Below are 24,468 nucleotides of genomic sequence, written 5' to 3'. Positions count from 1 at the left end.
CCTATCAACCTGGATGGCAACTTTCAGGGATCTATGTACATGGACACCGAGATCCCTCTGCTCATCCACACTACCAAGAATTTTACTATTAGCCAAATATTCCGCATTCCTGTTATTCTTTCCAAAGTGAATCACCTCACACTTCTCTACATTAAACTCCATTTGCCACCTCTCAGCCCAGCTCTGCAGCTTATCTATGTCCCTCTGTAACCTGCAACATCCTTCCACACTGTCTACAACTCCACCGACTTTAGTGTCGTCTGCAAATTTACTCACCCAACCTTCTGTGCCCTCCTCTAGGTCATTTATAAAAATGACAAACAGCAACAGCCCCAGAACAGATCCTTGTGGTATGCCACTCGTAACTGAACTCCATTCTGAACATTTGCCATCAACCACCACCCTCTGTCTTCTTTCAACTAGCCAATTTCTGATCCACATCTCTAAATCACCCTCAATCCCCAGCCTCCGTATTTTCTGCAATAGCCGACCGTGGGGAACCTTATCAAACGCTTTACTGAAATCCATATACACCACATCAACTGCTCTACTCTCGTCTACCTGTTCAGTCACCTTCTCAAAGAACTCAATAAGGTTTGTGAGGCATGACCTACCCTTCACAAAACCATGCTGACTATCCCTAATCATATTATTCCTATCTAGATGATTATAAATCGTATCTCTTATAAGCCTCTCCAAGACTTTACCCACAACAGACGTGAGGCTCACCGGCCTATAGTTACCGGGGTTATCTCTACTCCCCTTCTTGAACAAAGGGACCACATTTGCTACCCTCCAGTCCTCTGGCACTATTCATGTAGCCAATGATGACACAAAAATCAAAGCCAAAGGCTCAGCAATCTCTTCCCTGGCTTCCCAGAGAATCCTAGGATGAATCCCATCAGGCCCCGGGGACTTATCTATTTTCACCTTGTCCAGAATTGCCAACACTTCAGGGATCACTTTGTTGGATTGTTGGATTCACTTCTCTCTCTTTCTCTTTTACTCTATCTGTCTCTCCAGTATTGTTGGATTCACTTCTCTCTCTCTTCTCTTTTACTCTATCTGTCTCTCCAGTATTGTTGGATTCAGTTCTCTCTCTCTCTCTCTCTCTCTTTTCCTCTATCAGTCTCTCCAGTATTTTTGTATTCAGTTCTCTCTCTCTTTTCCTCTATCTGTCTCTCCAGCATTGTTGGATTCTGTTCTCTCTCTCTCTCTTTCCTCTATCTGTCTCTCCAGTATTGTTGGATTCTGTTCTCTCTCTCTCTCTTTTCCTCTATCTGTCTCTCCAGTATTGTTGGATTCAGTTCTCTCTCTCTCTTTCCTCTATCTGTCTCTCCAGTATTGATGGATTCAGTTCTCTCTCTCTCTCTCTTCCTCTATCTGTCTCTCCAGTATTGTTGGATTCAGTTCTCTCTCTCTCTTTCCCTCTATCTGTCTCTCCAGTATTGTTGGATTCAGTTCTCTCTCTCTCTCTTTTCCTCTGTCTCTCCAGTATTGTTAGATTAAATTCTCTCTCTCTCTTTTCCTCTATCTGTCTCTCTAGTATTGTTGTATTCAGTTCCCACTCTCTCTCTCTTTTCCTCTATCTGTCTCTCCAGTTGATGCACTATCAATTACGACGCAAGACGAGAGTAGAGAGTAATCGAGGCTTTATTAAGCAGAGATGTGTAGCCTCCTGCAGCTGCTGCTGAAATGGCTGCAGCTCGGTGAGCACACACATTAATACTCCGCCGACTGGGCGGTGCCAGCAGGCAAGGATCTACCCCCGTATCTGTAGTACAGGAGCCTTACCGTATTATATATAAACAGTGGTGACTACCACACCAGTATTGTTGGATTCAGTTCTCTCTCTCTCTCTTTTCCTCTATCTGTCTCTCCAGTATTATTCTATTCAGTTCTCTCTCTCTCTTTTCCTCTATCTGTCTCTCCAGTATTATTGTATTCAGTTCACTCTTTCTCTTTTCCTCTCTCTGGCTCTCCAGTATTGTTGGATTCAGTTCTCTCTATCTATCTTTTCCTCTATCTGTCTCTCCAGTATTGTTGGATTCAGTTCTCTCTCTCTCTCTCTCTTTTCCTCTATCTGTCTCTCCAGTATTATTGTATTCAGTTCTCTCGCTCTCTCTCTCTTTTCCTCTATCTGTCTCTCCAGTATTGTTGGATTCAGTTCTCTCTCTCTCTTTTCCTCTATCTGTCTCTCCAGTCTCTCTCTCTCTCTCTCTCTGTGTTTTCTCCACACCCCCCACATTGGCGGCCGGGAACTGCAGCGTCGGGGCCGGTGGATAAAGCGGAGAGACCGACCCCGAGAGAGGCAGAGGCCGGCGGAGCGGAGTCCCGGCCCCCGGGCGGAGCGGAGTCCCGGCCCCCGGGCGGAGCGGAGCCCCCGGGCGGAGCCCCGGCCCCCAGGCGGAGCGGAGTCCCGGTCCCCGGGCGGAGCGGAGCCCCGGCCCCCAGGCGGAGCGGAGCCCCGGCCCCCGGGCGGAGCGGAGCCCAGAATCTGGGTAATGGGGCCAAACAGAGAGAGTGAGTGAGGCAGGGAGAAGTGGAGAGAGAGACTCTGAGAGAGACATGGTGGGAGAGTGTGAAAGAGAAAGGGAGGCCACAGAAAGAGAGAGAGATGAAGAGAGTGTGTGAAAGAAAGGGGCTGAGAGATGGAGAGAGTGTGAAAGAAAGGGACAGGGGGATGGAGAGAGTGTGAGGGGAAGGGAGAGAGGCAGAGAGATGGAGGGAGTGTGTGAAAGAAAGGGGCAGGGGGATGGAGAGAGTGTGAGGGGAAAGGAGAGAGGCAGAGAGATGGAGGGAGTGTGTGAAAGAAAGGGGCAGAGGCAGAGCGATGGAGGGAGTGTGTGAAAGAAAGGGGCAGAGGCAGAGCGATGGAGGGAGTGTGTGAAAGAAAGGGACGGGGCGGAGAGATGGGCGAGAGAATGTGAAAGAGGGAGGCAGATAGGGTGAGTTGTGTGTGAGAGAAAGACAAGGGGTACAGAGTGAGGGATAGAGGGAATGAGATAGAGGGAGAGATAGAGGAATGCAGCAATAAAGATGTGATTGTTACAGGAGCACAGTGAGAGTTAGGACACACACACGGGCAGCAGAGTTTTGAATGACAAGTTTACAGAGAGTAGAATGTGGGAGAGTGACCAGGAGGTGAGGTTGGGGGGGTCAATAGCTGAGGGTCAGGAGAGCAGGAGCTGGATCTCAGGGACAAGATGAGCTCAGAGAGGGTAAGAGGGGAGATGGAGAGAAACTAGAGAAAGATGAGAGTTCAGGGTTAGGGCAGGCGGGGAAGTTTGGCTTGGCAGGCTAGTGGAAGGGAGGGAGGTGACAGATAGAACTGATCCAGAATTCGGCAGGAAATCCCATGTATTTGGGGAGACGAAGGTTGTACCTGGGGGGGGGGGGGGGGTGGGTCTCCCAGGCTATTGGAGGCCCCAGGGTGGTTGGGCTCTGAGCAGGGTGGTTCTCTGGCACTCCCGCTGGCATCTTAGCCTGACAGTGCCAGGATGCCTGGGTGGCATTACCAGGCAGGAATGCCATCGTGCCCAGGTGCCAGGTTGCCCATGCTAGGGATGGGGAGAGGCGGGATGACGGTTGGGGCTCGATGACCCCCCTGAGAGATCAATTGGAGCAGTGGGGGCAGGGGAGGCTGCGTTATGGTATCCGAGATGGTGGGTAGTGGGGGGGGGGGGGGGGGTCGTAAGATTGGGTTGGCATTTAAAAATGGTGCCACCATCTGCGAATACTCTTCCTGCGCTGGCGCGCTGAGCTCACGCCGAGGAACGTGTGGCCTCAGTGGGGTGTTCCTCGCGAAGGCCAAACAAAACGGCAAAGTGGCGTTAGATAGCGGGGCGTTCTCCCTGCTGTTTTTCGCGTTCAGTCGGTCTTTTTGCTGTGTGCCATTTTGATTCTTGTTTTCCTGTGTTTTTTTTTGCCTTCGGGCAGAGCTGTTCATGATTCTGCCGTGCACCCTCACTCTGGACCAATGCTGTGTTTCTTTACTACAGTCATTACCACTCCCGCACACCGGGTGAATTGCCCAGCGAGGGCACAATCCTGATTGCGCCGGGCAGAGCGAATCGTGTTTTCGCGCCCGACACGGAGCCCGATTTGTGGCTCGCGCCAGATTCCCCTGTTGCACCCGGATCCGTGCCGGGCGCAAGGGAATCGCTGAATCGGGATGGTTAACCATGTTTCCCTCTCCACAGCCGCTCCCAGACCTGCTGAGTTTTTCCAGCAGCTTCTGTTTTTATATCAGATTTTCAGCATCTGCGGAATTTTGCTTTTGTTATTGATCTAAATTTGCAATTGGTGTACGTTTAAGCACAGGGAACGGGTTTGATCCAATGTTATGCGATTGATACAGGGCTGTTGGGAGATTGAGGGGCAGTGGATTAATTAGAGGAGTATGCTGATGCAATTAGTTGCAGTGATAGAGGGCCAGCATTGATTGGTCGGGCAGAAGAGACTCAGTCTTTGAGCAGATTCCGCCGCCTCTCAATCTTGTTCTCATTTATTTACAGACGCCCCGTTCCATGAAGCGGCGATGGAGAGGGAGGTGATTGCAGAAGGTGGAAAAGAGGTGGCGCGAGACGGAGAGGAGGTCGTGATGGCGGGAAGTGAGGAAGAGATTGTGGGGAGCGTTGGAGAATGGATCAAAATGGCTGGACATGGAGCTGAGAATATGATTGGGAGACACAAGGGCGAGAACCTGATTGCAAATATCAAAGGGAGAACCTCAGTCGCTCGATGTGGAGAGGAGATCGCGATTGGAGTACACGGAGGAGAGAGATCGGTATTGGTTGAACCCCGTGCTGGTTCGTGTCCCCTCCCAGATTCCCGACCTTTCAAATGCTTTGCCTGCGAAAAGAGCTACACAAGGTCTTGGCAGCTGAGTGCCCACCTGCGGGTCCACACAGGAGAACGCCCTTTCCCCTGTGCCCAATGTGGCAAGGCCTTTTCCCGCTCGTCTTCGCTAGCCATGCACCGCCGGGCACACACCGGTGAGAGACCGTTTCCCTGTGCGCAGTGCGGTAAGGCGTTTGCCACCTCAACCCAGCTCCTGTATCACCAGCGGGTCCACACTGGCGAGAGGCCATTCCCCTGCACGCAGTGTGGCAAAGCCTTCACCAAATCCTCACATCTCCTGTACCACCGGCGCACACACACCGGGGAGAGACCGTACCAGTGCGGACAATGTGGCAAAGGATTTGCCCAGGCCTCCTCACTGACAGTCCATGGGCGCACGCACACAGGGGAGAAGCCTTATGGCTGCAGGCAGTGTGGCAAGATCTTCAGCTGCCCATCCTCATTGGCGGCGCACTGTCGGTTACACGCTGGGCTCCGTCCGTACGCCTGCGGCGTCTGCGGGAAGACATATGCCCGCTCCTCACAGCTCCGCCACCATCAGCGCGGGCACACAGGGCTGCGGCCTTTCAGGTGCCCGCAGTGCGCCAAAACCTTCGCCGACTCCTCGGCACTCCTGGTTCACGGACGCACGCACAGCGGGGAGAGGCCGTTCCGCTGCCACGCCTGCGGCAAGTCCTTTGCGCACTCCTCCTACCTAACCGTCCACCAGAGGCGCCACAGCGGGGAGAGGCCGTACCCGTGCCTCATCTGTGGTAAAACATTTGTCTGCTCCTCCTCGCTCGGTGTCCATCAAAGGGTCCATGGCAGGAACCAGCTCCACACCATCAGCCGAACACTGCAGCAATCAGCCAGTGAAACCGCAACCTCAACAGCTCACACCCTGAAATAACCAGCGATCAAATAACCCCTGCATGAGAGACACCAGTCAGTGTACAGATATCCCCCTGAGAGAGAGGGGGGACTGAGAGACACCAGTCAGTGTACAGATATCTCCCTGAGAGAGAGGGGACTGAGAGATACCAGTCAGTGTACAGATATCTCCCTGAGAGAGAGGGGGGACTGAGAGACACCAGTCAGTGTACAGATATCTCCCTGAGAGAGAGGGGACTGAGAGACACCAGTCAGTGTACAGATATCTCCCTGAGAGAGAGGGGACTGAGAGACACCAGTCAGTGTACAGATATCTCCCTGAGAGAGAGGGGACTGAGAGACACCAGTAAGTGTACAGATATCTCCCTGAGAGAGAGGGGGGACTGAGAGACACCAGTCAGTGTACGGATGTCTCCCTGAGAGAGAGGGGACTGAGAGACACCAGTCAGTGTACAGATATCTCCCTGAGAGAGAGAGAGAGGGGACCGAGAGACACCAGTCAGTGTACAGATATCTCCCTGAGAGAGAGAGGACTGAGAGATACCAGTCAGTGTACAGATATCTCCCTGAGAGAGAGAGGGGACTGAGAGACACCAGTCAGTGTACAGATATCTCCCTGAGAGAGAGAGGGGACTGAGAGACACCAGTCAGTGTACAGATATCTCCCTGAGAGAGAGGGGACTGAGAGACACCAGTCAGTGTACAGATATCTCCCTGAGAGAGAGAGTGAGAGATACCAGTCTGTGTACTAATATCTCCCCCTGAGAGAGAGAGGACTGAGAGACACCAGTCAGTGTACAGATATCTCCCTGAGAGAGAGGGGGGACTGAGAGACACCAGTCAGTGTACAGATATCTCCCTGAGAGAGAGGGGGGACTGAGAGACACCAGTCAGTGTACAGATATCTCCCTGAGAGAGAGGGGGGACTGAGAGACACCAGTCAGTGTACCGATATCTCCCTGAGAGAGAGGGGGGACTGAGAGACACCAGTCAGTGTACCGATATCTCCCTGAGACAGAGAGGGGACTGAGAGACACCAGTCAGTGTACAGATATCTGCCTGAGAGAGAGGGGCCTGAGAGACACCAGTCAGTGTACAGATAGCTCCCTGAGAGAGAGAGGACTGAGAGATACCAGTCAGTGTACAGATATCTCCCTGAGAGAGAGGGGGGACTGAGAGACACCAGTCAGTGTACCGATATCTCCCTGAGACAGAGAGGGGACTGAGAGACACCAGTCAGTGTACAGATATCTGCCTGAGAGAGAGGGGACTGAGAGACACCAGTCAGTGTACAGATATCTCCCTGAGAGAGAGGTGACTGAGAGACACCAGTCAGTGTACAGATATCTCCCTGAGAGAAAGAGGGGACTGAGAGACAGCGTCAGTGTACATATATCTCCCTGAGAGAGAGAGGGGACTGAGAGACACCAGTCAGTGTACAGATATCTCCCTGAGAAAGAGGGGACCGAGAGACACCAGTCACTGTACAGATATATCTCCCTGAGAGAGAGGGGACTGAGAGACACCAGTCAGTGTACAGATATCTCCCTGAGAGAGAGGGGACTGAGAGACACCAGTCAGTGTACAGATATCTCCCTGAGAGAGAGGGAGGACTGAGGGACGCCAGTCAGTGCACAGATATCTCCCTGAGAGAGAGAGGGGACTGAGACACCAGTCAGTGTACAGATATCTCCCTGAGAGAGAGGGGGGACTGAGAGACACCAGTCAGTGTACAGATATCTCCCTGAGAGAGAGGGGACTGAGAGACACCAGTCAATGTACAGATATCTCCCTGAGAGAGAGGGGTCTGAGAGACACCACTCAGTTTACAGATATCTCACTGAGAGAGAGGGGACACAGAAGTGGACAGATTTGATACAGAAGAAGGCCATTCTACCCATCGTGTCTGCCCTGGCTCCTGCCATGTCCCTACTTTCACCCTGAAACCCTTCACAATCTTCATTTTCAGATAATAATCAAATTCCTTAAATGCCTCTATTGAGCTTGCCTCCAGCACACTCCCAGTCAGTGCAAGGGCAGCACGGTAGCATTGTGGTTAGTACAATTGCTTGACAGCTCCAGGGTCCCAGGTTCGATTCCGGGCTTGGGTCACTGTCTGCGCGGAGTGTGCACGTTTTCCCCGCGTCTGCGTGGGTTTCCTCCGGGTCCTCCGGTTTCCTCCCACAGTCCAAAGATGTACGGGTTAGGAGGATTGGCCATGCTAATTTGTCCTTAGTGTCCAAAATTGCCCTTAGTGTTGGGTGGGGTTACTGGGTAGTGGGGATAGGGTAGAGGTGTGGAGCTTGGGTAGGGTGCTCTTTCCAAGAGCCAGTGCAGAATCGATGGGCCGAATGGCCTCCTTCTGCACTGTAAATTCTATGATTCCAGATCCTAACCACTCACTGTGTGAATCTGGCTCCACCACACTCACAGACAGTACATTCCAGTTCCTAACCACTCACTGTGTGAATCTGTCTCCACCACACTCACAGACAGTACATTCCAGATCCTAACCACTCGCTGTGTGAATCTGCCTCCACCACACTCACAGACAGTACATTCCTGATCCTAACCACTCGCTGTATGAATCTGTCTCCACCACACTCACAGACAGTACATTCCTGATCCTAACCACTCGCCGTGTGAATCGGCCTCCACCACACTCTCAGACAGTACATTCCTGATCCTAACCACTCGCCGTGTGAATCTGCCTCCACCACACTCACAGACAGTACATTCCAGATCCTAACCACTCGCTGTGTGAATCTGCCTCCACCACACTCACAGACAGTGCATTCCAGATCCTAACCACTCGCTGTGTGAATCTGTCTCCACCACATTCTCAGACAGTACATTCCAGATCCTAACCACTCACTGTGTGAATCTGCCTCCACCACACTCACAGACAGTACATTCCAGATTCTAACCACTCGCTGTGTGAATCTGCCTCCACCACACTCACAGACAGTACATTCCAAATCCTAACCACTCAGTCTGAATCTGTCTCCACCACACTCACAGACAGTACATTCCAGATCCTAACCACTTGCTGTGTGAATCTGCCTCCACCACACACAGACAGTACATTCCTGATCCTAACCACTCGCTGTGTGAAAAGGGTTTTCCTCATGTCTCCATTGCATCTTTCGCAAATTGTTTTGAATCTGCGCCCTCTGGTTCTAGATCCTTCCATCAGGGGGAACATTTTCTCTCTCCGTATTCTGTCCAGACCCCTCATGATTTAGAATTATTGTGTCGAATACCCAATCAACCTTCTCCGGCAAAAACAGTCCCAACACCTCCAATCTATCGCCATAACTGAAGTTCCTCATCGCCTGAACCATTCTCCTAAATCGTTTCTGCTCCCTCTGTGAAGCCTTCACATCCTTCCTGAAGTGCAGGGCCCACACTGGACACCATACTCCAGTTGAGGTCTAATTAGTGTTCTATACAATTCAACCTAACCTCTTTGCTCTTGTTCAGAGTGCCCTTATGAATAAAGTCTTGGACGCTGTGTGCTTTATTAACCACACTCTGCACTTGTCCTGCCACCTTCAATGATATATGAACGTATACACCCAGGTTCCTTGCTCCTGCAAACCTTTCAGAATTGTATTAATGAGGTCATTAATATAGGTGAGGAAGAGCCGGGGTTCTAACACTGATCCCTGGTGGACGCCACCACAAACCTCCTTCCAGCTTGAAAAACATCCATTAGCCAATACTCTCCGCTGGTACTCAGCCAATTCCGTATCCACGTAGCTGCCCTCCCTTTTATTTGACGAGCTCTAACTTTGCTGACTGGCCTGTCGTGTGGCACTCAATCAAATGCCACTGATGAATAAAGTCTAGGATGCTGTGTGCTTTATTAACCACACTCTGCACCTGTCCTGCCACCTTCAATGACATATGAATGTATACACCCAGGTCCCTTGCTCCTGCAAATCTTTTAGAATTGTATCCTCTGTTTTGTAGCGCATCACCTCCATACTCCCAGAACGCCTTGATCCGCTGCAATTTGCATACCGTTGCAACCGGTCCACATCAGACGCCATTTCCCTGGCCCCACACTCATCCCTAGAGCATCTCGAAAACAAGGGCTCCTGCACCAGACTCCTATTTATTGACTACAGCTCCGCCTTCAACACCATAATCCCAGCCAAGCTCATACCAAAGCTCCAAAACCTAGGACTTAGCTCTCCACTCTGCAACTGGATCCTCGACTTTCTGACCAACAGACCACAATCAGTAAGAATGAACAACAACACCTCCTCCACAATAGTCCTCAACACCGGGGCCCCGCAAGGCTGCGTACTTAGCCCCCTACTCTACTCCCTGTACACACACGACTGCATGGCAAAACTTGGTTCCAACTCCACCTACAAATTTGCTGACGATACAACCATAGTGGGCCGGATCTCGAATAACGACGAGTCAGAATACAGGAGGGAGATAGAGAACCTAGTGGAGTGGTGTAGTGACAACAATCTCTCCCTCAATGCCAGCAAAACGAAAGAGCTGGTCATTGAATTCAGGAAGCAAAGTACTGTACACACCCCTGTCAGCATCAACGGGGCCGAGGTGGAGTTGGTTGACAGTTTCAAATTCCTAGGGGTGCACATGCCCAAAAATCTGTCCTGGTCCACCCACGTCGACGCTTCCACCAAGAAAACACAACAGCGCCTATACTTCATCAGGAAACTAAGGAAATTCGGCATGTCCACATTAACCCTTACCAACTTTTACAGATGCACCATAGAAAGCATCCTATCTGGCTGCATCACAGCCTGGGTATGGCAACTGCTCGGCCCAGGACCGCAAGAAACTTTAGAGAATCGTGAACACAGCCCAGTCCATCACACAAACCTGCCTCCCATCCATTGACTCCATCTATACCTCCCGCTGCCTGGGGAAAGCGGGCAGCATAATCAAAGATCCCTCCCGCCCGGCTTACTCTCTCTTCCAACATCTTCCATCGGGCAGGAGATACAGAAGTCTGAGAACACGCACGAACAGACTCAAAAACAGCTTCTTCTCCACTGTCACCAGACTCCTAAATGACCCTCTTACGGACTGACCTCATCAACACTACACCCCTGTATGCTTCATCTGATGCCAGTGCTTATGTAGTTACATCGTATATCTTGTGTTGCCTTATTATGTATTTTCTTTTATTCCCTTTTCTTCGCATTACTTAATGATCTGTTCGCAGAAAAATACTTTTCACTGTACCTGGGTACACGTGACAATAAACAAATCCAATCCAATCAAATACCTGTCAGTGTACAGATATCTCCCTCGGGGAGAGAGAGTCGGGGGAGAGGCAGCGGTATGGCCGCTGGTCAGAGAATTTCAGACACGCACACAATCTCAGGATGACAGGCTGGCTGTTTCGTACCGAGATTAAGAGAAATTTCTGAACTCAGAGGGTTGTGATAATTTGGGATTCTTTGCCCTGGAGAGCTCGTGGATGCTCACTCATTGATTAAATTCGAGACTGAGATTGATGAATTCTTGGAATTGATGGAAAACGAGCAATGGCGAGGGGCGGGGGCAGTGTTGGGGTGAAAGGTCAGCAGAGGAGGCTGAGGGACAAAATGAGCGACTCCTGCCCCACTCGCTCCCTCCCTCACACCTGAGACGACAGAACAGGACCCGTCGCTCGAGGAAGCAAAGCAGAGCACAAATGAAGATCATCGCAAAGACCAATTATGATCATTTATTATACTTTAAAGAGGTTTCGTACATCACAGTTCATGTAAAACCATGGAGGAAACAAAATCATGACATTAGTGAATGGGCCTGAGCCCGACTAACCCAGTGTACAAAAAGACAACACGTTCAAGATACAACTGTCCCATTGGCGTACAGAGTCTGACATTGGGAATTCATTAATACTAGTACAGGTCAGATATCAAACAGGAATCACATAAAGTCTATCTGCATAATAAATTAAAAAACAAGGCATTTATTCCATCAATAAAAATGAAGGTGATGTTGTCAATAGACACTGCTAAAGGAGCCTCAAACATCTTGTAACTGGCAAAGGATCATTATTAAAAATACAATCACTGTCCTTTGAGTTTATTCAATCACTTGGTCCCTGTTGCAACCACACAGTCACATGTTGAAGGTACAGTCACCTTGGGCACTGAGTCACACAGGGCCACTCAGTTAGAAAGGTCTTCTCACGCTGGTCATCAGACAACGGGTTAGAGAGATTCAGCTTGAGGCCACACTCGGGGGGGGGAAGGGGGCCTGGCCTTGTGGCCGGGGGGTTGGCACAACAACGGCATACCTTCTTTAAAGCAGCATTAAAAGTCTTAACTTGATTTACACTGGGCGTGCAGACAATATAAACTAAACGGTAGCACAGTGGTTAGCACTGTTGCTTCACAGCTCCAAGGTCCCAGGTTCGATTCCCGGCTTGGGTCACTGTCCGCGTGGAGTCTGCACGTTCTCCCCGTGTCTGCGCGGGTTTCCTCCGGGTGCTCCGGTTTCCTCCCACAGTCCAAAGATGTGCAGGTTAGGTGGATTGGCCATGCTAAATTCCCCTTGAGTGTCCAAAAAGGTTAAGTGGGATTACTGGGCTACGGCGGAGGTGTGGGCTTGAGTAGGGTGCTCTTTCCAAGGGCCGGGCAGACTTGATGGGCTGAATGGCCTCCTTCTGCATTGTAAATTCTGAGGTACAGTTCTAAAGGGGAGATGAGATGTGGGCATCGCTGGCACGGCCGGCATTTGTTGCCCATCCCTAATTGCCCTTGAACTGAGTGTCCCACTCGGCCATTTCAGTGGGCAGTTAAGAGTCAGCCACATTGCTGTGGGCCTGGAGTCACATGTAGGCCAGACCGGGTAAGGACGGCAGATTTCCTTCCCTAAAGGCCATTAGTGAACCAGATGGGTTTTTACAAGGATTGATGACAGTTTAATGGTTATCATTACCGAAACGAGTTTTCACTTCGGGTTTAGCTCGGTTGGCTGGGCTGATGGTTCATGATAACAACAGCCAGGGTTCGATTCCTGTACCGGCTGACGTTCCCCATGGTCCTCCTCAACCTTGCCCCTTGCCTGAGGTCTGGTGACCCTCAAGTTAAATCACCACCAGTCAACTCTCAAAAAGGGGACAGCAACGAGCAGCCTTCAGCTCTCGGGCACGATGGTGACTTCCATTTAGCTTTCAATTGCATATTTATTGATCAAATTTAAATTCCCACCAGCTGCCGGGGTGGGAATAGAACCCACATCGCCACAGGATTAGCCTGACCCCCCTGAGTAAGAAGGAAATAGATTTCGAGACGCTAAAAGTGTCGAGGGGTGTAAGGAGAGTGTGATGTTGAGATTGGGGTCAGCCATGATCATGTTGAATGGTGGGCAGGTTCAAAGGGCTGAAGGGCCTACTCCTATTATCTGCATTCAATAAAACATGCAGATTATTGGACTTTATGAGTAACATAAAAGTACAAAAGGAAGGCAGTTCCGTTAAACCTGTAAACATCATTCGTTTAGCCTCAGCTGGATAATTGTGACCTGTTCCTGGGGCTACACCTTAGGAAGGATGTGAAGACAATGGAGAGAGGGCAGAAAAGATTCACGAGAATGGGTTACAGGGATGAAGAACTTCAGTATGACGATAGATTGGAGACGTTGTGGGCGGCACGGAGACGCATTGGTTAGCACTGCTGCCTCACGGCGCCGAGGTCCCAGGTTCGATCCCGGCCCCGGGTCACTGCCCTTGTGGAGTTTGCACATTCTCCTCGCCTCTGCGTGGGTCGCACTCCCACCACCCAAAGATGTGCAGGCTAGGTCGATTGGTCACGCTGAATTGCCCCTTAATTAGAAAAAATGAATTGGGTCCTCTAAATTACTTTTTAAAAGATTGGAGCCATTGGGACTGTTTCTTGGAGACGCGAAGGTTGAGAGGAGATTTGATCGATGTTCAAAATCATGAAGCGGAGATGCCACTGCAGGAAAGGATGTCCCGAAGCGTGGTACATTGGCGAGACCATGCAGACGCTGCGACAATGAATGAACGGGCATCGTGCGACAATCACCAGGCAGGAATGTTCCCTTCCAGTCGGGGAACACTTCAGCAGTCAAGGGCATTCACCCTCTGATCTCCGGGTAAGCATTCTCCAAGGCGGCCTTCAGGACACGCGACAACGCAGAATCGCTGAGCAGAAACTTGTAGCCAAGTTCCGCACGCATGAGTGCGGCCTCAACCGGGACCTGGGATTCATGTCGCATTTCACTCATCCCCCACCATCTGGCCTGGGCTTGAGAAATCCTCCCAACTGTCCTGACTTGAGACAATTCACACCTCTTTAACCTGGGGTTACCCCTCTCTCTGGATCTGTAAAGACTTAATTACCTGCAAATGCTCGCATTCTAGATTACCAAATTATTTTTTCCAATTAAGGGGCAATTTAGTGTGGCCAATCCACCTACTCTGCACATTTTTTTAGGTTGCGGGGGCGAAACCCACGCAGACATGGGGAGAATGTGCAAACTCCACACGGACAGTGACCCAGAGCCGGGATCGAACCTGGGACCTCAGTGCCGTGAGGCGGTTGTGCTAAACACTAGGCCACCGTGCTGCCCTCAAATGCTCGCATTCTAAGCATTGTCTGGCATCTTTGAATTTGTCTATATATATGTTTCTGGAACAAACCTCTTCATTCACCTGAGGAAGGAACAGTGCTCCGAAAGCTAGTGTTTGAAACAAACCTGTTGGACTTTAACCTGGTGTTGTAAGACTTCTTACCAAAATCATGAGGGATCTGGGCGGAGCAGACAGGGAGGAACTGTTCCCATTGGTGGAAGGATCGAGAATCAGAGGATACAGATTTAAGCCAGAAGAAGCAACGGGGAACATGAGAAACCTTTTCACACACAGCGAGTGGTTAGGGTCTGGAATTTGCTGCCTGAGACTGTGGTGAAGGCAGATTCAATTGAGGCAATCCAAAGATAATTTACAAGCAACTGAGAGAAACAGAGTACAGGAGGTGGAGGGGGGACTTGCTAAATTGCTATTTCTCAGACTTGGCACAGAGGTGATGGGCCGAATGGCCTTCTGTGCTGTCAATTATGCTTGGCTTTCTGATATTCCACCATTTCAGCTGGGTTATGCTGAGGTAAGGATTAGAAAGCGGAGAAGGATCGCTGACCTGTGAGCAGGTCAGAAATACACTGTCGCAGGGAGATAGACACAGGTTTAAACTTCAGCAGGATGGAACTTAACATGCAGATCCGTGACAGTCCTGGTGGAACTGTCTGGATGGGCTGAATGGCCTCCTGCTTTTACCATGACCCTACGATAGGCAAAAGCCAAACGCTCAATCTCTTTTTCTCGATAACTGGCTATCGTTCTGACTTTTCGTCCTATCGGAAAACACCAACTCCCGCTGCTGACCGGGAAATTTGCTTCCAGGCTGTGTAAGGCTGGGAGTATTGAGCTTTGTAAACTGAATTAACCGGAATGTTCCATTGCTGATCTGAAAGTAAACATTGTTAAACGGACCCGAATTTAAAACAGTTCAGGCGGGATGATTTTTCAACAATTATTTTTGGGAAGTGGGCGTCGCTGGCTAGGCCAGCATTTGTTACACATCCCTAATTGCCCCTTGAGAGAAGGTGGTGGTGAGCTGCCTTCTTGAACCGCTGCAGTCCCATGTGATGTAGGTACACCCACAGTGCTGTTAGGGAGGGAGTACTAGTATTTTGACCCAGCGACAGTGAGGGAACGGCCGATATATTTCCAAGTCAGGGTGGTGAATGGCTTGAAAGGGAACCTCCAGGTAGTGGTGTCCCCATGTATCTGTTGCCCTTGTCCTTCTACGTAGCAGTCGTGGGTTTGGAAGGTGCTGCCTAAGGAGCCTTGGCGAGTTGCTGCAGTGCATCTTGTAGATGGTACACACGGCTGCTACTGTGCGTCAGTGGTGGAGGGACTGAATGTTGAAGGTGGTGGATGTGGTGTCAATCAAGCGGGGCTGCTTTGTCCTGGATGGTGTTGAGCTTCTTGAGAGTTGTTGGAGCTGCGCTCCATCCAGGCAAGTGGGAGAGTATTCCATCACACTCCTGACTTGTGCCTTGTAGATGGTGGACAGGCTTTGGGGGGGGGTCAGGAGGTGAGTTACTCTCCGCAGGATTCCCAGCTCTGACCTCCTCCTGTAGCCACAGTATTTATATGGCTGGTCCAGTTCAGTCGCTGGTCAATAGTAACCCCCAGGATGTTTATGCTAATTGATGGGTAACCCCCTTCACCCACACACTCCAGACTAACAATCCTTCTTACAAATGGCCAACGGACAGCCCAGGTGACTAGTCGACTTCGTAGAATGTGCAGTCGCTGAAAATCTCTTTGCATGTCCTTAGGCACAATCTATAGCAACTTATAATCATGATCACTCTTATATAGGACATAGAGAAGCTAACAGAGAAGTGCATGCTCAGTGCTATAGTAAACAGTTAGCTTGACACTAAATGACAAAGATGGCACTATTACAAAGTTTTGAATAAACTGGTACAGTGTGATATCGTGTTGCTTAACTTCAAATCCAGTGCTTTTTTTTTGGAGAAAGCAAAGTTTTGATTTGCTTTTTAGTGCACATCAATGTGAGTGATCTCAGGTGTGTCAGGTTTTTTTGCATTATGTTTTCGCATCATGCATTCCCAAATCGGGAAAATGTAAAACTCCTTTCACAGACTGTCCCCATCAAACACTCCCAGGACAGGTACAGCACGGGGTTAAATACAGAGTAAAGCTCCCTCTACACTGTACCCATCAAACACTCCCAGGACAGGTACAACACGGGGTTAAATACAGAGTAAAGCTCCCTCTACACTGTCCCCATCAAACACTCCCAGGACAGGTGCAGCACGGGGTTAGATACAGAGTAAAGCTCCCTCTACACTGTCCCCATCAAACACTCCCAGGATAGCTACAGCACGGGGTTAAATACGGAGTAAAGCTCCCTCTACACTGTCCCCATCAAACGCTCCCAGGACAGGTACAGCACAGGGTTAGATACAGAGTAAAGCTGCCTCTACACTGCCCCCATCAAACACTCCCAGGACAGGTACAGCACGGGGTTAGATATAGAGTAAAGCTCCCTCTACACTGTCTCCATCAAACACTCCCAGGACAGGTACAGCACAGGGTTAGATACAGAATAAAGCTCCCTCTACACTGTCCCCATCAAACACTCCCAGGACAGGTACAGCACGAGGTTAGATACAGAGTAAAGCTCCCTCTACACTGTCCCCATTAAACACTCCCAAGACAGGTACAGCACGGGGTTAGATACAGAGTAAAGCTCCCTCTACACTGTCCCCATCAAACACTCCCAGGACAGGTACAGCACGGGGTTAGATACAGAGTAAAACTCCCTCTACTCTGTCCCCATCAAATACTCCCAGGACAGGTACAGCACAGGTTTAGATACAGAGTAAAGCTCCCTCTACACTGTCCCCATCAAACACTCCCAGAACAGGTACAGCACGGGGTTCGATACAGAGTAAAGCTCCCTCTACACTGTCCCCATCAAACACTCCCAGGACCGGTACAGCACGGGGTTCGATACAGAGTAAAGCTCCCTCTACACTGTCCCCATCAAACACTCCCAGGACAGGCACAGCACGGGGTTAGGTGCTAAAATGTAGAAGAAGGAAGGTGTTTGGTTGGAATTGGAAACATTACTATCGGGTTTGCATAAAGCTGTGACTCTGAAAACAAACTGGGGGTGTCAGGTCTGGAAGGAAGTGGACAAGTTAGGGCTCTCATATCGCTCTCAATCACTTCATCCACACATGACAACACTGTGTGATATAGGTGTCGCGAGCGAGGGGACACTTAACAACCATCTCGACTTGCCTTTGGGAAGGTTTATTTAGCCTTGATTTAGCATCATTTGGCGAATGACAGAGACGAATTTGGTAAAGATAGCAAAACTTTAATAAATGTATCGCTGGATGAGAATTATCGTGTCTCTCTGCTCCATATTTTTGCTTTGAATGAAATATATTAAATTTAAGCTCAGATCTACTGGTCGCAACGACGAGTTGGGTTGAGTGGGTTGTCAATTGGGTTTGGTTTCCTGGAGGGTGACTTCCCCAAAAGCCTTAGAAAAATTAACAGCCTTCCACCCACCCACACATTTCCAATATTTCTGCAGTTAATAAACAAGAAATAAACGTTGATAGGAAATGTTTAAAGCTCCCCGTGATTATTCACATCAGGGCGTTTTGGTGCCAGCATGCAGATTTATCTGGAATTCCTGGGAGCCTCCTGGAGAAAGTTGGCTCTCGCCGTTGAGGCCTACCAAAGGCTTCGCTCCTGAAGAGGCCGTGAAGGAACTAACATCATCAGTGTACCAGTCTACAGTTTGGTTTCAGCTCGAGATCACCGAGCAGCCTCAGATATTTCAATTTTCGAACAAAAAACAAGGAGGAATAATAAACTAACAACAGCAGCTTTTTCCACGGGCCCAGAAACCCGCCGCGATTTCACAGCGGTTCGAGGTTTGCGCGTTTTATCGATCGTTGTGCTGTGGGGAGTTCACCCCGTCTTCATCTTCATCGTTGTCGTCCTTCAACCCTTTCAGCCGCTGCCGAGCGAAATCCTCGAAGACAATATCATCGTCACTGCGGATGGAAGAGTATTGAAAGGGAATGAGCTGGCCCAGGAACCAACATTACACCAAACAGGTGCAGCCTGCCTTTGCTGGCAGCTTATTGATTTAACGCAAAGAGACGCTGCGATGAAAAAGATATTGGCCGGGACCTTTCTTTTTTTAAGATTATCCACGAGGGTTTGGGTCGGATTGAGGGAGAGAAGGTGTTTCCACTCGTCGGGGTGAGGGGAATGCCAGAACGCAAATGGGTATCGTGAGGGACGTCATTAATAAGCGGGCGTTTGGAAGGAAGGAGATTACCACTGTGCCCCAGAGAGCTGCAGGCCGATTCGGGAGTGTTGTCCCAGCAGCACTGGGTCGGAGCGGTGGCCGCAACTGGGATTGCAGCCAGTCCCCAAAGAAGAGGAGCCAATGGACGCTGGACCGACGGAAGGCTCAGTGCATTGGCGGCGCCTGGCTGGCAATGGGGAGAGAGGGGGTGAGGTGCGGGAGTGTTAATGGGGTGTAAGACCTTAGTGGGGGGGGGGGGGGGGGGGGGGTTGTTGCCTCTGATGGGCATAGGCAATCTCCGCCAAAGGAGGTTAACCCACCCTCTCCCCTTGCTCATGCAGCTAAAGGTGCTAGGCTAACCACTTGCTGTGGACCGTCCTCAGTCACGGGTAACATAGCCGCAGTGGGCTGTTACCCTTCGGTGGGCATTAATTGGCCACTTAAGTGCCTGAGTAGGCCCGAGGACAGGCAGAACACCAGATGCCAACCCCGCCCCCTGTAAATTTCAGAATGGTCAGGGATGTGTGGGGAGGTGACCGCAAAGTTCCACCCCAGCATGGCCCCGTGGGGCCGAATGGCCCGTTTTTGCACAGTGCCACCTTTGTCTTTCTTGCTTCAATACATTTGCGGTATTTTGCCGTGTTTTACGCTCAACCTCCACCAGTCCAGGAACTGCATCGATCCGGGCAGAGCTCTGTGCAAAATCCCTGGCCTCAGCTCAGTCAGAGCACAGGGTGGCAACTGGACGGGTGCCTGGATGTGGGACGTATCCCAATCCAGGGGAAGGGTGCGGAACTCTGCAGCCAAAAGTAAGTTGCAATCTCCTATAAACAAAGTCAGGATAATGAGGTAACTACGGGAAGGCTGGGAGACACACATGCACACAAGGATACACACACGGAATGCTGAGCAAGGACAAGGGATCTCGAATGGAGGAGGACCTACTTGGTGTCAAACTCAATCAGATTGGTGTCGATCGGAACCTCATTCTCTGGAACTGTAAGAAGAACATTCACATGTCAGGGAGATGTCTACAGGGCAGCACCAAGTTTGCTGGTCATCCTGTGTAGATTTTCTTATTCTTATTATTGCTGGAGAAGACCACTAGCAGTCATTACATTTCCACCTCTAGCCCTTCCCCCTTCCTCCCCTTGCTCATCCTCCCCCAATCTCCCTCCCACTCCCTTTTGCACAAGTTCCCCCTCTTTCCCCCCGACACCCCTGATGCTCCCCCTCCCTCCCTCTTATCCCCCACCTACCACCTTTGCTCCGCCATTCTCCCAACACCCTTCCTCCATCGCTCGCCCGATGCTCTTTCCTCAGCACACTAGGGAAAGGGGACTGAGGAGGTTATCAGAACTTCAAAGGTGACAAGTCCCCAGGTTCTGAATAAAAACAGAAAGTTCCGGAAATATCCAGCAGGTCTAGCAGCATCTATGGAGCGAGAAACGTTTTGAGTCCGTTTGACTGTTCTTCAGAACAACTCTCCACGTTCTGATGGACTTCACCCTGTAGTCTTAATAGAAGTGGCTGATGGGATAGTGGATGTGTTAGTTGTAATTCTCCAACATTCTCTAGATTCTAGAAATGTCCTATCAGATTGGCAAATAGAACATAGAATGTAGAACATTACAGCGCAGTACAGGCCCTTCGGCCCTCGATGTTGCACCGACCTGTGAAACCCCTCTAAAGCCCATCTACACTATTCCCTTATCGTCCATATGCCTATCCAATGACCATTTGAATGCGTTTAGTGTTGGCGCGTCCATTGAAATAGTGAAAGTGATTCCTCTGTTCAAGAAAGGAGGGTGTCAGAAAGCAGGAAACCTCAAGCCAGTTAGCTTAACATCTGTCACGGGGGGAAACGACTGGAATTTGTTATTAAGGAGGTTATAGCTGGGCATTTAGAAAATCAATGCAATCAGGCAGAGTCAACATGGTTTTGTGAAAGAGAAATCATGTTTGACAAATTTATGAGAGATTGTGAAGGAAGTAACAAACAACATGGATAAAGGGGGAACCTGTGGATGTACTGTAAGATTTCCAGAAGGCATTTGCCAAGATGTCACATCAAAGGTTACTCAGCAAAATAAGAGTTCAGGGTGGAGGGGGTAGCATATTGGAATGGATAGAGGATTGGTTAGCCAACAGGAAGTGGAGAGTAGGCATAAATGGGTCATTTTCAGGGTGGCAACGTGTGACACGTGGTGTGTCACAGGGATCAGTGCTGGGACCTCAACTATTTACAATTTATATTCAAGGCAGAGATCAATAGATTTCTGGATGCTGAGGGAATTAAAGGACGGAAAGTAGGGAGGGAATGTGGACTAGCCTATTGAATGGTGGAGTCGGCTGGAGGGACAGAATGTATAAACTCTTCTCCCTATTTCATCAAATCTCCTTCTGAGGTTCAGCCAATGTATGTGTAAATAACCGCTCGTGTGAAGCAGCTTGGGATGGGGGGTCTTATTGCATCCAAGGCGTTTTCGAAATGCAAGTTGCTGTACGTCTGATGGAGCTGCTGCGCACCTCAAAGCATTCTATTTGCAGATTGCAGCTTTAACAGTTTCACTCTGGCCCCGATGGTTTGTATCAGGCTCCTTACCTTCTCTGTAAAAGGCCTCTTCCTCGGGCTTTGCGTGCATCAAGGTAAATGGCAGCTCCAGGATCACGTCACTGAAAGGTAGATGGAATCAGGATTATTGTGTGGATGGGTATGTTTTTGGAAAGTCCTCCCTGATTCCGCAAACCCCCCCCCCCCCACAGCAATGCATGCGGTAGGCACCCACAGCAACGCATGGGGTAGGCGCCCACAGCAACGCATGCGGTAGGCACCCACAGCAGTGCATGGGGTAGGTGCCGCAGAGATGCAATGGGGAAAAGCCACCGTCCGAGACCTTTCAGCCACCAATCAGGGGCTGGAATCTGGGTAAAACCCTTCGGGTTGTATGTTTGGCATGTAATGAATCTTGAAAATATTAAGTGTAATGATAAATGTAGGGAGGACATACAACACTGGAAGAAAGTGATCTAGAAACCTAGAAAATAGGAGCAGCATGAGGCCATTCGGCCCTTCGAGCTTGCTCCACAATTCATGATGATCATGGCTGATCATCCAACTCAGTAACCTGTTCCCGCTTTCCCCCATACCCTTTGAATCCTGCATCCCAACAGCTATATCTGAATCACTCTGGTAAACAATGTTTTGGCCTCAACTACATTGTGTGGTGGCGAATTCCACAGGCCGACCACTCTCTGGGTGAAGAAATGTCTCCTCATCTCTGTCCTAAATGGTTTACCCCGTATCCTCAGACTGTGACCCCTGGTTCTGGACTCCTCCACAAAACAGGAACATCCTTCCTGCACCTACCTTGTCCAGTATTTTATAGGTTTCTATGCGATCCCCCCTCATTCTTCTGAACTCCAGTGAATATGGGGCTGGTTTAGCTCACTGGGCCAATCGCTAGCTTTGAAGGCAGACCAAGGAAGCTGGCAGCACGGTTCGATTCCCGTAACAGCCTCCCCGAACAGGCGCTGGAATGTGGCGACTAGGGACTTTTCACAGTAACTTCATTTGAAGCCTACTCGTGACAATAAGCGATTTTCATTTTCGTATAATCCTAACCGACTCAATCTCTCCTTATACGCCAGTCCTGCATCCCAGGAATCACTCTGGGAAACCTTCGCTGCCCTCCCTCTGTAGCTAAAACATCCTTCCTCAGAGAAGGAGACCAAAACTGCACACAATATTCCAGGGCGTCGCCAAGGCCCTGTATAATTGCAGCAAGACATCCCTGCTCCTATACTTGAATCCTCTCACTATGAAGGTCAACATACTATTACCCTTCTTTACCGCCTGATGCACCTGCATGCTTTTGGTTTGCATCTTATAGAATATAGAACATAGAACAGTACAGCACAGTACAGGCTAAACTAACATTAACTTAACCTACACCCTTCAATTTACTGCTGTCCACGTGCCTGTCAAAAAGTCAAAAAGTGATTTACAGCACAGAGGAGGCCATTCAGCCCATCGGGTCCATGCTGTCCCCCTGTAGACCAATCTTGTCAATCCCATTCCCCCGCTCTATCCCTGTAGCTCTACAGGTTTATTTTCCTCAAGAGCCCATCCAATTTTCTTTTGAAATCATTCATCGTCTCCTCTAGCAGCCCCCTTGATCCAGCTCATCACCACTCGCTGTGTAAACAAGGTTTTTCCTCACGTTCCCCCCTGTGTCTCGTGCCCAAAGCCTTAAAACTGTGCCCCCCCCCCCCCCCCCCCGAGTCCTTATACAAACAGGCTCAACGTGGCCCCCTGGCGATTCTCCGTGCTCGACGGGCACAGTGCCCGCCGGGTTCGGCCGAGTCCCACTGGCGTCGTCGCGTGTAGTCCTACCCGGCGGGACATCGCCGTTCATGCTGTGGGGGCCGTCCTGGTGTGGGAGGGGGGATCTGACTCCATGGTGGCCAGGGCCGCGATTGGGGCCTACCGATCGGCGGGTTGCCGGGGGGGCGGGGGGGGGGGGGGGCCCATGTTCCTCCGCGCTGGGTCCCTGTAGGGCTCCGCCATGTTGCCCGGGGGTCGGCATGGAGAAGGCAGCCCATGCCAATGCGCAGACTCACGCCGGCCGTGGCGCGCATGCGAAGATCCGGGCCAGCCGCGCTGGCGCCCGTTTAAGCAGCTGCAGCTCCATGAAGCGCTCCAGTGCCGTGCTGGCACCCTGTGTGGCGCAGCAACGCTGCTCTGAGGGGCCAGGCATTTACAGCGGAGTCAAGGCTTAGCCCCAGGGTCGGGGAATCCCAACCCCTATCTTTATTTATGAAGTCCAGGGTCCCACATGCTTTGCTAACCACTCTCTCAATATGCCCTGACACTTTCAAAGTTCTATACACACGCACCCCCAGGTTCCTCTGTTCCTGCGCACTCTTTAGAATTGTGACATTGTGGGCAGCATGGTAGCATAATGGTTAGCACAGTTGCTTCACAGCTCCAGGGTCCCAGGTTCGATTCCGGCTTGGGTCACTGTCTGTGCGGAGTCTGCACATCCTCCCCGTGTCTGCGTGGGTTTCCTCCGGGTGCTCCGGTTTCCTCCCACAGTCCAAAGATGTGCGGGTCAGGTGGATTGGCCATGCTAAATTGCCCCTTAGTGCCCAAAAAATGTTAAGTGAGCGTTACGGGGATAGGGTACATATATGGGCTTCAGTGGGGTGTTCTTTGTAAGGGCCGGTGCAGACTCGATGGGCTGAATGGCCTCCTTCTGCACTGTAAATTCTATGGTTCGGTGATTAAATCTATTTTGCTGCTCCCTATCCCTTCTGACAAAATGCATCGCATCACAATTAGAACATAGAACATAGAACACAGAACATTACAGCGCAGTACAGGCCCTTCGGCCCTCGATGTTGTGCCGACCTGTGAAACCCCTCTAAAGTCCCTCTACACTATTCCTTTATCGTCCATATGTCTATCCAATGACAATTTGAATGCGTTTAGTGTTGGCGAGTCCACTACTGTTGCAGGCAGGGCATTCCACGCCCTTACTACTCTCTGAGTAAAGAACCTACCTCTGACATCTGTCCTATATCTATCTCCCCTCGTGCTGGACATCACCATCCGAGGAAAAAGGCTCTCACTGTCCACCCTATCTAATCCTCTGATCATCTTGTATGCCTCAATTAAGTCCCCTCTTAACCTTCTTCTCTCTAACGAAAACAGCCTCAAGTCCTTCAGCCTTTCCTCATATGATCTTCCCTCCATACCAGGCAACATTATTGTAAATCTCCTCTGTACCCTTTCCAATGCTTCCACATCCTTCCTATAATGTGGCGACCAGAA

The 24,468-nt window shown here is 50.3% G+C and overlaps 2 protein-coding genes across 8 annotated transcripts in view; one reads left to right on the top strand and one right to left on the bottom strand.

Moving 5' to 3' along the window:
* Nucleotides 1–2,448: 2,448 nt before the first annotated feature.
* LOC119977868 (zinc finger protein 2 homolog) lies at nt 2,449–5,890 on the top strand. Of its 3 annotated transcripts, none has more exons than XM_038819129.1 (2): nt 2,449–2,523; nt 4,518–5,890. In XM_038819129.1, the coding sequence occupies exons 1-2, from the start codon at nt 2,505–2,507 to the stop codon at nt 5,750–5,752; spliced, it is 1,254 nt and encodes a 417-aa protein (XP_038675057.1). In that variant the 5' UTR covers nt 2,449–2,504; the 3' UTR covers nt 5,753–5,890. The 3 variants fall into 3 exon arrangements, with proteins under 3 accessions (XP_038675057.1, XP_038675058.1, XP_038675059.1); XM_038819130.1 differs by having other exon boundaries at nt 2,456–2,501; XM_038819131.1 differs by lacking the exon at nt 2,449–2,523 and adding an exon at nt 3,150–3,221.
* An 11,371-nt stretch (nt 5,891–17,261) lies between these two features.
* The window catches only part of arrb1 (arrestin, beta 1), a 148,012-nt gene continuing 140,805 nt past the window's right edge, over nt 17,262–24,468 (bottom strand). For all 5 annotated transcript variants that reach the window (XM_038818753.1, XM_038818752.1, XM_038818754.1 and 2 more), the window contains 3 exons: nt 21,238–21,308; nt 19,578–19,629; nt 17,262–18,372 (listed from right to left, as the gene is read on the bottom strand). In XM_038818753.1, the coding sequence (XP_038674681.1) occupies nt 18,261–18,372; nt 19,578–19,629; nt 21,238–21,308 (235 nt within the window). In that variant the 3' untranslated portion in view covers nt 17,262–18,260. The remainder of the gene's footprint in view (nt 18,373–19,577; nt 19,630–21,237; nt 21,309–24,468) is intronic.

The sequence above is a fragment of the Scyliorhinus canicula genome, chromosome 14 (assembly GCF_902713615.1).
Source record: "Scyliorhinus canicula chromosome 14, sScyCan1.1, whole genome shotgun sequence".
In the NCBI taxonomy this organism is placed as follows: Eukaryota; Metazoa; Chordata; class Chondrichthyes; order Carcharhiniformes; family Scyliorhinidae; genus Scyliorhinus; species Scyliorhinus canicula.
The sequence above is the reverse complement of the archived record's forward strand: the minus strand, read 5'-3'. Positions and strand labels throughout refer to the sequence as shown.